At 49.4% G+C, this 12,407-nt stretch overlaps 1 protein-coding gene across 1 annotated transcript; it reads left to right on the plus strand.

Moving 5' to 3' along the window:
• The first annotated feature begins 394 nt into the window (after positions 1 to 394).
• SERPING1 (serpin family G member 1) lies at positions 395 to 11,888 on the plus strand. Its single transcript, XM_047072143.1, has 7 exons — positions 395 to 448; positions 2,057 to 2,576; positions 4,104 to 4,238; positions 6,297 to 6,500; positions 6,694 to 6,833; positions 9,993 to 10,212; positions 11,390 to 11,888. The coding sequence occupies exons 1-7, from the start codon at positions 395 to 397 to the stop codon at positions 11,641 to 11,643; spliced, it is 1,527 nt and encodes a 508-aa protein (XP_046928099.1). The 3' UTR covers positions 11,644 to 11,888.
• The last annotated feature ends 519 nt before the right edge of the window (positions 11,889 to 12,407 follow it).

Consider the following 12,407-nt stretch of genomic DNA (forward strand, 5'->3'; position numbering starts at 1 on the left):
CGTACTCCCCTCCCGCTCCCGCCTGAGCTGTGGTACCCAGCCCCTCTGGACCTCCCCTGCTTCCCCCTGCCTCTAGCGTCATTGTTAGGCTTTAAAGCCGGACTCTGGATGGAACAGATGGATGGAGACCCGGCCTTGGGAGGGGGAAGGAAGGGCCAGCCGGTGCCGGGAAAGGGAAGCGGTTTGGGGAAAACAAAACAGGGGGAGGAGCCTGGGAGAGGAGGAGGAGAAGGAGGAGGGGATTCGCGCTGAGGGGCTAAGGCCGGGAACCGAATGGGGGCGGGCCCCGGGTGGGTGGAAGGTGCTGTGGGGTGGAATCCCCCAGGGCCCCAGGGCTGGGCGCTGACTGCAACGCCGGCTGGCTCCGCAGGTCCCGGCTGACGCCGCCGCCCAGATGGCCTCCAGGCTGACCTCGCTGACCCTCCTGCTGCTGCTGCTGCTGGCTGGGGTGAGTGGTCCCTTCGAAGGGACGTGGGGGGGGGGAGGGGGGAGGGGGTTGAGGTTTAACCGTTCCAGGCCCGGAGAACGAAGAGAGCTCCTCTTGGCATCAGCAAGTGTGGTCCTTGCCCCGGGGTTCGGAGAGAGCGAGGCAGGAGCCAGGTTCTAATCCCGGCCCACTGCCCACCAGTTGGGGTGGCCTTGAGCAAGTCCCTTCCCCGAGCTTACCTGTGATGGTTTATAAAGTGGAGAATAGAGCGGGAGGGTCAGAGAGGGCCAAGAGATGGACAGCATTCTGTGATCTAGAAGCCGGGGGTTATGGTGGCAAACTGAGCTGCGGGGTGGGGTGGGGCCCCGGCTGCTGAGACCCTGGTTCTCTCGGGGCTGCGCCCATGAAAACACTCCGGGGGTCTGGGTGGGGGCCGATCGCAGCGAGAGGTCCCAGCGGTGTGGGAGTCAGGAGGAAGGTGGGCGCTTGCTTTGCGCGTCTGTGCAGGGATGGTCGAGTGTGGAAGTTGGCCTGGGAAGTGCCATTAGAGAATCAGCAGGTGCTGCCCTTTGATGAGCGAGGGATCTGGAATCAGAGTCGAATCATCAGCTTCTGTGAGACCCTGGGTTAGTTACTGAATATCTCAGCATCAGTTTCTTTTATCAGTGAGATGGGATAATAGCCATGGCATTTGGGGCTGGATAATTCAGTAGGAGGGGCTATCCTGTGCACTGGAGGACGCTTTGCAGTATCCCCTGTTTCTACCCACTAGATGGCCATTAGCAACTCCACCCTACCCCCCCCATCCCCTTCCCACCCGTAAGATAACCAAAACTGCCTCCAGACATTGCCAAAAGTTCCCAGGGATTAAAATGGTCTCAGACTGAGAGCCACTGGTCTATACTATTTCTTCCTCCTCCCTTCCTTTCTTTTGGAACGCTGGGGGTTTTCAGTAGGCACTACTGTAACGGCTTGCAACCCACAGTTTGAAAAACCACAGTTCTCACGCAAAGATCACGAGCTCAAATATCTATATTGGCCTGGCAGGTGAGCCGAGACTGGCCGATACCTAAAAGAAATTGCAAGAGGGGCGCCTGGGTGGCTCAGTCGGTTAAGCATTGACTTTGGCTCAGATCATGAGATCTCACGGTTCGCGGGTTCGAGCCCCACGTTGGGCTCCATGCTGGCAGCTCAGAGCCTGGAGCTCCCTCTGCGTCTCCCTCTCTCTCTGCTCCTCCTCTGCTTCCGCTCTGTCTCTCTCTCAAAAATAAGTAAACATTAAAAAAAAGAAGAAGAAGAAATTGCAAGAACATAGATAAATGGCAGTTGGCATTTGCCAACTTACGGCAGTTGCCGTAAGGCAGTGATTGCCCAGAGTTAACAGAGTCCCTGTCTGCTCCTTACCTTTGTGGAGATTATCCCTGCCCCCACCGGCTCCTGCATTGCCCCTTCTCTGGAAAAACTAGTGGTTGGCAGCTTCAGGCAGGCCTCTTACCCACCAGGTTTTTCCAGCAGTTATTCTCCAGTACAGGACGATTTCCAAGCCCCCCCTTCCCTTCCCGCTTTGAGTGTTTAAGGGGGACTGTGCTTTGTGGCGGGAAAAATGAAACTCCGTTTCTCGAACCGCAGGTTAGAGCCTTCTCAGATCCGAGTGTTCCTAGCCAGAGCTCCACGGCAGAGAGCCGGCAAGGAGAAAGCGAAGAACACATCTTGGAGGGAGAGATCCCCAAGGATGTATCCATTCAGCACACCGAGGACTCTTCCACCTTGTTGAAAACCAGCTCGACCGTCGAAACAACTAATACTGCTTTTGAATCCACCCGTCAGCCCTTCATCCAGTCCACTACTCAACCCATGACCGAGCCCACGACTAAGCCCACGACTAAGCCCACTACCGAGCCCACTACTGAGCCCACTACTGAGCCCACTACCGAGCCCACTACCGAGCCCACTACGGCACCCTTCTGTCCGGGGCCTGATACTTCCTGCTCTGACGTGGAGAGTCAGTCAGCAGAGTCCAAGTTGGGAGAGGCTTTGATGGACTTCTCGGTGAAGCTCTACCATGCTTTCTCAGCAATTAAGAAGGTGGAGACCAACATGGCCTTTTCTCCATTCAGCATTGCCAGTCTCCTAACTCAGGTCCTGCTTGGTAAGAACCTGACAAAGTTCTCTCCAAGTTGTACGTTGGCCCCTCCCAGGAGGGTCCCCACCCAGATGCCTACAAACCCCCGATGCCTCAGGGAGGAAGCTATAAAAATGGGCTACGTTTGGGGGGAGGGTAACTTCATTCTTGAGCATTCATGTATGCCTTCAGCTAACAGTGATTTGATAGGCACCGTGGCCTATAAAACCCCACGGACGATACAGGAACATACATTTTTTATTTTATTTATTTTAAATTGACATCCAAGTTAGTTAGCATATAGTGCAACAATGATTTCAGGAGTAGATTCCTTAGTGCCCCCTTCCTCATGGAGCCCCTCCCCCCTCCCACAACCCCTCCAGTAACCCTCAGTTCTCCATATTTATGAGTCTCTTCTGTTTTGTCCCCCTCCCTATTTTTATATTTTGTTTCCCTTCCCTTATGTCCATCTGTTTTATCTCTTAAAGTCCTCATATGAGTGAAGTCATATGATTTTCGACACAGGAACATAGAAAGCAAAGTTCCAGTCACCAGCCTTGGTTCAGGGTAAGGCGGAAAGGAAGGTGAAGCCATGACTGATAGACGTAGAATAGAATCATGCTGATGGTGCTTTCTGGCTGTGTGACCTTGGCAGGCTCCTTAACTTCCCTGAGCCTGAGTCCTCAGGTGTGAAATGGAGATGGTTGTACCTACTCCAAAAAAGAAAGCAGATAGCTTAGTGCCTGGCTCAGAGGGAGGTCAAAAAAATGTTAATCCTCTGCCTTCCTGAGAGATGCTATTAAATCCCGTGGGATTAACCTCTATCTACACCCCCTAGAGTGCTCCATAAATTTTATCTGTTACTGCACAGAAGAGGGGCACAATAAACATCTAATAATGAATAACTGAAAGGGTATTGAACGTCTATGCTCTTTTTTTTTTTTAATTTTTAAGCTTATTTGTTTATTTTGAGAGGGAGGGAGGGAGCAGGAGAGGGACAGAGAGAGAGAATCCCAAGCAGGCTCCACACTGTCAGCGCAGAACCTGACTTGGGGCTTGAAGTCACAGACCATGAGATCATGACCTGAGCTGAAATCAAGAGTCAGATGCTTAACCGAGTGAGCCACCCAGGTGCCCCCAAACATCTATGCTGTTTTGTGATTCTCTGGTGTCTCCTCTTATGAGTGAACCAGTGTCCCTGCCTATACGGTAAACCTTTGTAAACCCAAACCAACTAAGTAATAGTACGTGTGAAACAGGCAGTGATTGGACAAGGCCTTCTGTGATGTGTGGGATTAAAATTAGGTAGAAAAATGGAGAGTATTCAAAGCCTTGGAAAAGCTTATCCGTGATTATTCCCAATTCCCCCACACCTGTCTTTGACATAGGAATTATCTTTCGAAACAGTCGCTCCCACTCAGATGATTTGCGATTCCCTTCAGAGCAAGAAACAACACCCGCCCCCCATAATTCCAGCCTGGTCTCTCAATCCTAGTCCTGAATGGCGGGTCCCCCGTTCCTGCAGTTCTCCCTCATTTCTGCCCTTGGTCGTAGGCGCTGGGGACAGCACCAAGAGAAACCTGGAGAGCCTCCTTTCCTACCCCGAGGACTTTGCCTGTGTCCACCAGGCCATGAAGGCCTTCACATCCAAAGGCTTCACTTCATTCTCTCAGATCTTCCACAGCCCGGGTGAGTTTCCTGGGAGAAGACAACAGCTGCTAAGCAGGGATTGGAGAGGATTCTGAGGGGGACCTGGGGAAAGAGCTGGAAGGAACATTAGAGCTAGAACATCAGCGATGGACTGCAGAGCGGGTGAGGGCCTCAGCAGGAATGCCATTTGGCTCTAGGTGCTGGATGGTTTTCCTGGTAAGGCCTCGGTAAGTCATTTCCATGCATCAACCCTGATTAGATTAAGAATGGCCTTCTGCATTTATTCATAGATAGGACCAGAGAGCTCAAGTTAAAAAAAAAATTCTTTTAAGTTTATTCATTTATTTTGAGAGAGAGAGAGAGAGAGAATCCGGAGTTGGGAGAGCCTGAGGTGGGGCTTGAACTCATGAACCCCGTGAGATCATGACCTGAGCCAAAACCACAAGTCAGACACTTAACCGACTGAGCCGCCCAGGTGCCCCTCAAGTTGAAAATTTTTTATTAATCTGGGTCAGGGGAGCCTTGAGACTTGTAGTTGTTTACACTTTTGTGTTCTGTGAATTTGTGGTCATTTACATATATTGCATTATTGAGTATGTAATAAGGTTAATAAGCTTCCAAAATGATGTAGTAGTTACTTTCAAATTTTCTTCCCCAGAGCCCTGGGGTTCTGCTGAGCAGCTTCAGGGGTCGTGGTGGAAGTTAGGGGGGTGATCAGGGAGGCTGACTGGTGGGTGGGGTACCAGCTGTGGGGGCGGGGGGCAGATGGGGCCAGCCAGGCTCCGAGCCCTCCCCCAGCTTCCACCAGAACCCTTTTCACTGTGGGCTTCAGACATGACTATTTGAAACCACAGTTCTGCTCCTTAAAGAGGTTCGAAAACTACAGATCTAGTCTGACCCCCTTCTTTAAAGGGAAAACTTTTTCCTGTTTTTCTTAAACTTGTTTTAAAAATGTTTAATGTTCATTTGTTTCAGAGAGAGATAGAGACAGAGAGAGACAGAGCACAAGTGGGGGCGGGGCAGAGAGAAAGGGAGACACAGAATCCAGGCTCCAAACTGTCAGCACAGAGCCTGACTCGGGGCTCGAACCCGCGAACTGTGAGATCATGACCTGAGCTGAAGTCAAACACTCAACCAACTGAGCCACCCAGGTGCCACTTTTTTAAACTTAAAAAGCAATACTTACTCATTGTAAAAAAACAGAAAACACAGGGAAGCAAAACAAAAAAAGAAGAAGAAGAAGAAACAAAGGAAACTCAGCCATCAGCCCATTATCTTAAAAAAAAATACCCTGTTTTTAGAGATGGGCAAAATCGTCTCAGAGGTGTTCAAGAAACACTGCATTTACTTATTTGCTACAAATCCACTCGATCCTCTGTCTTGCTAGATTGGTAGAAAACACAACTGCATTTGATGTTATCTATTTAGTCCAAGAAAAATTACTCTTCAAACACTATTTCCCCCGCTTTTTTTAAGTATTTATTTATTTATTTATTTTGAGAGAAAGAGAGAGCACAAGCAGGGGAGGAACAGAGAGAGAGGATCCCAAGCAGACTCCACAGTGTCAATGCAGAGCCCGAGGCAGGGCTCAAACTCACGAATCGTGAGATCATGACCTGAGCCGAAATCGAGAGTCGGACATTCAACTGCCTGAGCCACCCAGGCTCCCCCAAACACTATTTTCTTTAGTGGACTTGAACTTTAGAGAAGAAAAGCCAGGAAATCTCATGGATTTCCACTGACACCGAGAAGCAGAGTCCATTCCCTGCTGAATTCAGGGGAGAGAGTAGGGAAAACACTGGCGAATGGAAGTTAATATCTCAGAAGAGTTATTTTGCCGAGCTACAACCACACGGCAAGGAGAGACAGCAAGGGCCTCGGATGGGTCCTGCCTTCAGTTCAGGGCTGGCTTTCTCGGGGCCTCCACTGTCGTGTCTGTAAGAGGAGCGGGCTGGCCCCCTGCTCCAGCCTGCCGCGTTCGCTGCGGCGAGCTGAGAGTGATAGGAAACGCGTTCCCTCTCGCAACCTGCTCCTAGAAGGCAGAGGATGTTCAGGGGACTCATGCCTCCCTCTCTCCACCTGCCTCCTGCCCCCCAGACCTGGCCGTAAGAGACACCTTTGTGAATGCCTCTCAGAACCTCTATGGCAGCAGACCCACAGTCCTGGGAAACGACAGTGATGTCAATACGGAGCTCATCAACACCTGGGTGGCGGAGAAGACCAACCACAAGATCACGCAGCTGCTGGACAGCCTGCCCTCTGACACCTGCCTGGTCTTCCTCAACGCCGTCTACCTGAGTGGTAAGGGAGCCTTGAGCCACGCGGTCTTTCTGCCCTGAGTCCTTTCCCTCTTCCTGCCTTGAAAGCCCACGCAACCCCAAGTTCCACAGCTGGACCCCCTTGTGCCCGGCCCACCCCTTGCCAACAGGGCTTTGAGCTCCTCGTCATCCCTTGCCCACCTGCTTAGAGTAATTCTCCTTCCCCTTCCCTCTAGCCAAGTGGAAGACAACCTTTGATCCAAAAAGAACCAGGATGGAGCCCTTTTACCTCAAATCCTCTGTGATAAAAGCATCCATGATGAACAGCAAGAAATACCCGGTGGCCCATTTCACTGACCCAACTTTGAAAGCCAAGGTATGTTCTGGGCCCTTCCCACTCTCGTTTCAGAGCCTGTGGCAGGTCCTGGTGTCTTTTATGCCACGGCCCCCATCAGTGTGGGGCATACCCTTATGAACTCCTCATTTCTACTCCTTCCACCTGTATTTCCACCCTATCTTTTCTGCTTTTCCCCTCTCTAGCTTGGCCGAGGCAGGCATGGTTTATTTTAGGCTGGAAAGCAGGATTCTAAAAGTTTCTTCATCTCCACTGCATCGAATGTCAAAAAGTGAGTCTGTTCATCTGTTTCTTTTTCTCGTCAACCCACCAGGAGACCCTGGTGGCTTAGTTAAGTCGTGTGTATAGCATGCGTATGTAGATGTACATGGGTATGCGTAGGTATAGCTGTGTGTGCATGTGCGTGGTAAGTGCACGTGTGTGCATGTGTTAAATGGCATATGTTCCCTAGCAGAAATTGAATGGTAAAATGTCAACGGATGGGAAGGGTGGGAAGATTGAATATAGATCCCAGAAGTTTCTGGTTTTGTGTTTTTGTTTTTGTTTTTGTTTTTTTTGAGAGAGAGAGAGAGAGAGAGAGAGAGAGCAAGCATGCACAGGGGAGGGGCAGAGAGATAGAGAGAATCCCAAGCAGGTTCTGCACTGTCAGCGTGGAGCCCAACGTGGGGCTCGAACTCATGAACCACAAGACCATGACCTGAGCCTAAACCAAGTCAGACACTTGACTGACTGAGTCACCCAGGCGCCGCCAGATTAAACTCCTTTAAACTATTTATTCCGTTTACAAATATGGTTCATATTTCCACAAGCAATTTGAGCTTGTCCATATATTTTGCTTTATAAAAATACTTTATAAGTTTAATATACTTGATTTTCTTTTTAAGCCTGCCAGATACCCATCAGGGCTGAATTACAACCCCCCTGTTGGCTGGATCTTTCCAAGCACCTAAATCTTACTGTAAAGTAAAAATTGAATTTGAAGAGTAAATCAACTTTCCACCAACATCTCAATATCATTCTCAAATTTAATTATCCTACACCTTTTTTTTTTTTTGCTTAAAAGCATAAAACTAAGATGTCTGATTCTCTTATGAGTTTATTTATTTATTATATTTTTAACATTTATTTATTTTTGAGAGAGAGAATGGGGAAGAGCATGAGCAGGGGAGGGGCAGAGAGAGGGTGGGAGGGAGAAAGAATCTGAAGCAGGCTTCACACTGTTGGCATAGAGCCCAGTGTGGGGCTCGAACCCACGAACCGTGAGATCTTGACCTGAGTTGAAGTTGGATGCTCAACCGACTGAGCCATCCAGGCGCCCCGATGTCTGTTCTCTTAAAAATTATAAACACCATTTTGAATAATGAACACACCAACCACCCTGAATATACTCTGATGTTAATACTATGGAGTTGGTTTACTTTGTTAAACTCGTACTTAATTCTAAGGCTTACTGGGACTCAAGAACATTTACCCAACTAAGGAGGTTAGATTTACCAATTCAGGAATACAAGGGTTACTGGCTTGAAAATTTAAGACCACAACATGGTAATCTTATGGTAAGAGATTCAAGGTCTGTACCCAGGACCTGAAGGGTATACATTTCCAGATGAGTCTGCCCTATTCAGTGCCTATGCCAACAGGGAGCCTTTGTCCGTGTTCTTCAGTTGATATCAGCTTATCGCCAGTTTCTTCCGGGCCATTATTTTGCATTCCATCAATCGATGGGTTTCCATTAATTTCTTTATTGCCCAGTTGAATTCTGCATTCTAGATTCTTCTCATTCGTATCCCAACCTCAACCATGGTGCCCTTGTAATTATAGTCTCTTACATCCTATTAGACTATGGTTTCTCAACCTTGGCACTATTGACATTTCGGGTTAGATAATTCTTTGTCATGAGGGGCTATCCTGGGCACTGTGTAGATTTTAGCATCATCCCTGTCTTCTACCGCTAGATGCCAGCAGCACTGTGGGTCCCCTCCCAATTGTCACAACCAAAATGTGTCTAGACACTGTCAAGTGTCCACTGGGAGCAAATTCACCCCGGGTTGAGAGCCCCTCTATATTAGACCTATGGGTCCTGTACTTGTGTCACACTTCTGTCTGACCACCAGTTGGAAGTCCTTTTAATGGCAAGCTTGACAGGTAAGCTAGGATCGGCTTGTACACAATCTCAAATGCCACACGAAGAGATTTATACTTAATCTCATAGACAATAAAGAGCCACCAAAAGTCTTTAAAAGGACTGGGGCGCCTGACTGGCTCAGTCTTTGGAGCATGTGACTCTTGATCTTACAGTTGTGGGTTCAAGCCCCATGGTGGGTGTAAAGATATCTTAAAAATTTTAAAATCGTCCTTCAAAGGATTGATCTGGAGCACCTGGGTGGCACAGTTGGTTAAGCCTCTGACTTTGCCTCAGGTCATGATCTCACAGATCGTGAGTTCGAGCCCCACGTTGGACTCTGCTGTCAGCACGGAGTCTGCTTCGGATCCTCTGTTCCCCTCTCTCTCTGCCCCTCCCCCACTTTCTCTCTCTCTCAAAAATAAATAAGCATTTGGGGCACCTGGGTGGCTCAGTTGGTTAAGCATCTGACTTCGGCTCAGGTCATGATCTCATGGTTTGTGGGTTTGAGCCTCATCTCAGGCTCCTTGCTGATCGTTCAGAAGTAGCTGACAGCTACTTTGGATTCCTCGCTCACTCTGCCCCTCCCCAGCTCATGCACTCTCTCTCTCTCTCTCTCTCTCTCTCTCTCTCTCTCTCAAAAAATTTTTAAAAAAATTAAACACATAAATAAAAGGACTGATGTGATGACTCTGTTATATACATTACGCACAGCACAGTGGAGGGGAAGGGAACAGGGCTCAGATCAACTTACTTGCCTATATTGTGTAGCAAGTCAGCAGCGGAGTCAGGGTATAGTCCTCCGCCTGTGTGATCAGAAAGCCATACTTATTCTCTCTGCATCTCGCCAGAGATGCAACTCACAGAACTAGACCGGCACCGTTCACCCAGCCAGCCTCCCCGTTTTGTCACCAAGCTTGGGAGCCTCGGTCCGGCTGCGGCTTGCTGCGGTAGCACAGACTATGGCGGCAGACCAACGATAAGCCTCGGGACGCAGGGGGTGGGAGCCAGGAGAGCCGGGGTCGGAAGGCTGAGAAGGCGCATCTCTTACCCTCCAGGTGGGGCAGCTGCAGCTCTCCCACAACCTCAGCTTGGTGATCCTGGTGCCCCAGAACACGAAACACCATCTTGAAGACCTGGAACGGGCTCTCAGCCCCACTGTCTTCAAGGCTGTCATGAAGAAGCTGGAGATGACCAAATTCCAGCCCACTCTCCTGACGCTACCCCGCATCAAAGTGACGAGCAAGCAAGACCTACTGACGGTCGTGGAGAACCTAAGTAAGCTCTGGCAGCTCAGGATTACTCCGAGGCCATTGGGGTGGAGAGGAGGGTATCCTTAGGATGTGGTTTAGCACTCTCTAGGATATTTTATACCTCCGTCATCTCAGGTTATTCCTCAGTCCTGTGAGTTAGAGGGGAAGATGCTATCATCCCATTGGATCATTGAGGAAATTGAGACTCGGTGTTTACATGACTCACCCAAGGTCCCTTGAGCTCATTAGAAATGAACAAGAACATCAACCCAGGTCTCCATCTCGACTATTCCTACTCTGGTTCATCGTGTCATAGACACTGGGACAGGTGCCCAGGATGGGTTATGGATGCTCCTTCCCCAGGGACCTTTCATAACACGCAGCCACCCCATGGACTATGCAAGAAGCTATCTGCATAATAGAGTCTGGAGGCTTCTGAGTTTAGGGGAGGCAACAGAGATCTCTTACCTGACTTTTGGCCTCACTTCCAGATCTTTGACCTCATGTCCAGATATATCATTTCATTTTCTGTTATAGAACCCTCTAATAGGTGAACTTGTTTCCTAGTATATGACCTCATTTGGTAACATATGACCTCTTTCTGGTGTATGACCTCACTTCTAAGGTCCAAGGAAGCAAGAATATCATTTCTCAATGTTCTTTGGTGGGGGGATGTGGCAAGGCCTCTCACCTCTTCAGAGAGGGTGGTAGTTGGAGTGAAGATCGGCCCACTGATACAGGATGTAAGAAAGTGGACCAGAAGGCACAATATATAATTTGACAAGCAAGGGAAGTGGACAAAGAGAGTATTGGGGCTTGGTTCTAACCCAGACAATATAGGACAAATGTCTTCAGCAGCTGAGGCTTTCATTCTGGTCGGCCTGCCTTCCTTCCTTCCTTCCTTCCTTCCTTCCTTCCTCCCTCTCTTTCTCTTGCTTGTTCCCTTTCTTTCCTTCTTTCCTTATTCTTTCCTCTTTCCTTTTTCTTTCCTTCCTTCTTTCTTTCTTTCTTTCTTTCTTTCTTTCTTTCTTTCTTTCTTTCTTTCTTTCTTTCTTTCTTTCTTTCTTTCAATAATCTCTACACCCAATGTGAGGCTCGAACTCACAAGCCCAAGATCCAGAATTGCACGCTCTACGGACTGAGCCAGCCAGGCGTCCCTCCTGCTGGTCTTTGACTCCTTGTTTTTCTCTGGTCTGCTCTAGAATTCTTTGACTTTATTTACGACCTCAACCTGTGCGGGCTGACAGACGACACGGATCTTCAGGTTTCTGCGATGCAGCACCAGGCCGTGCTGGAGCTGACGGAGTCTGGGGTGGAGGCGGCTGCGGCCTCGGCTGTTTCCGTGGCCCGCAATTTGCTAGTCTTTGAAGTGCAGCAGCCCTTCCTCTTCCTGATCTGGGACCAGCAACACAAATTCCCTGTCTTCATGGGGCGGGTGTATGACCCCAGGATCTGAGACCCGCAGGCCACCAGGCTAAGGCAAGCCCTCCCCCTCAAGCCTCGCCCTTCTGGTGGCAGCCTTGCTGTTGCCTGCCTGGACTCACCTCCAGCCACTTCCCGCCTCGTGTGTTCCCTGCCTCCATGTGAAGGGTGCCCTCGGGGTCTGCTGAGGGACCTACATCTAATGTCCCTTCCCAATGGCTCCCCAAAACACTTGTTTGCAGCTTTCTCTGGCTCAAGTTCACCAGACTCTACAAATAAAACCTGGCAGACCATGACTTCCTCTCTTATTTGCCTTTCAATTTTTGAGGACAAGGGCTCCCATGGCCCCTGTATCAGCTAGTATTGCTGGGTAACAAATCATCCCAAACTTAGTGGCTTAAAATAGCAACCACTTATTATTTCACCTAAGTCTTGGGAGTGGAGGAGTGGTCTTACCCACCTGGCTGATCTTCCCGGGACTTGTTCATGCATCTCTAATAGTTGGGGGATGACCGATCTATAATGGATTCCACTGGGATACCTTGGCTCTCCTCTGCAGGTCTCCCACATCCTTCCTGCAGGCAGGGTTCCAAGAAAGAGTCAGAAATGAGCGGTCTTTTCCACACCTCTGCATCAAGTTTACCATCAGCCAGAGCAAGTCATTTGCCCACATCTAACGTGAGAATGGAAAGGCACTACAAAGTTCCAGACGAGGCCATGAGTCGGGGGCTCTTGGTGACCTGCATTTACCACAGTCCCCGTGTCCCTTGTCTGCAAACAACTGCGACACTAACAGTC

The sequence above is a fragment of the Lynx rufus genome, unplaced genomic scaffold, assembly GCF_022079265.1.
Source record: "Lynx rufus isolate CCGP_SWC_20201006 ecotype Redwood Valley unplaced genomic scaffold, mLynRuf1.p SCAF_9, whole genome shotgun sequence".
Lineage (NCBI taxonomy): Eukaryota > Metazoa > Chordata > Mammalia > Carnivora > Felidae > Lynx > Lynx rufus.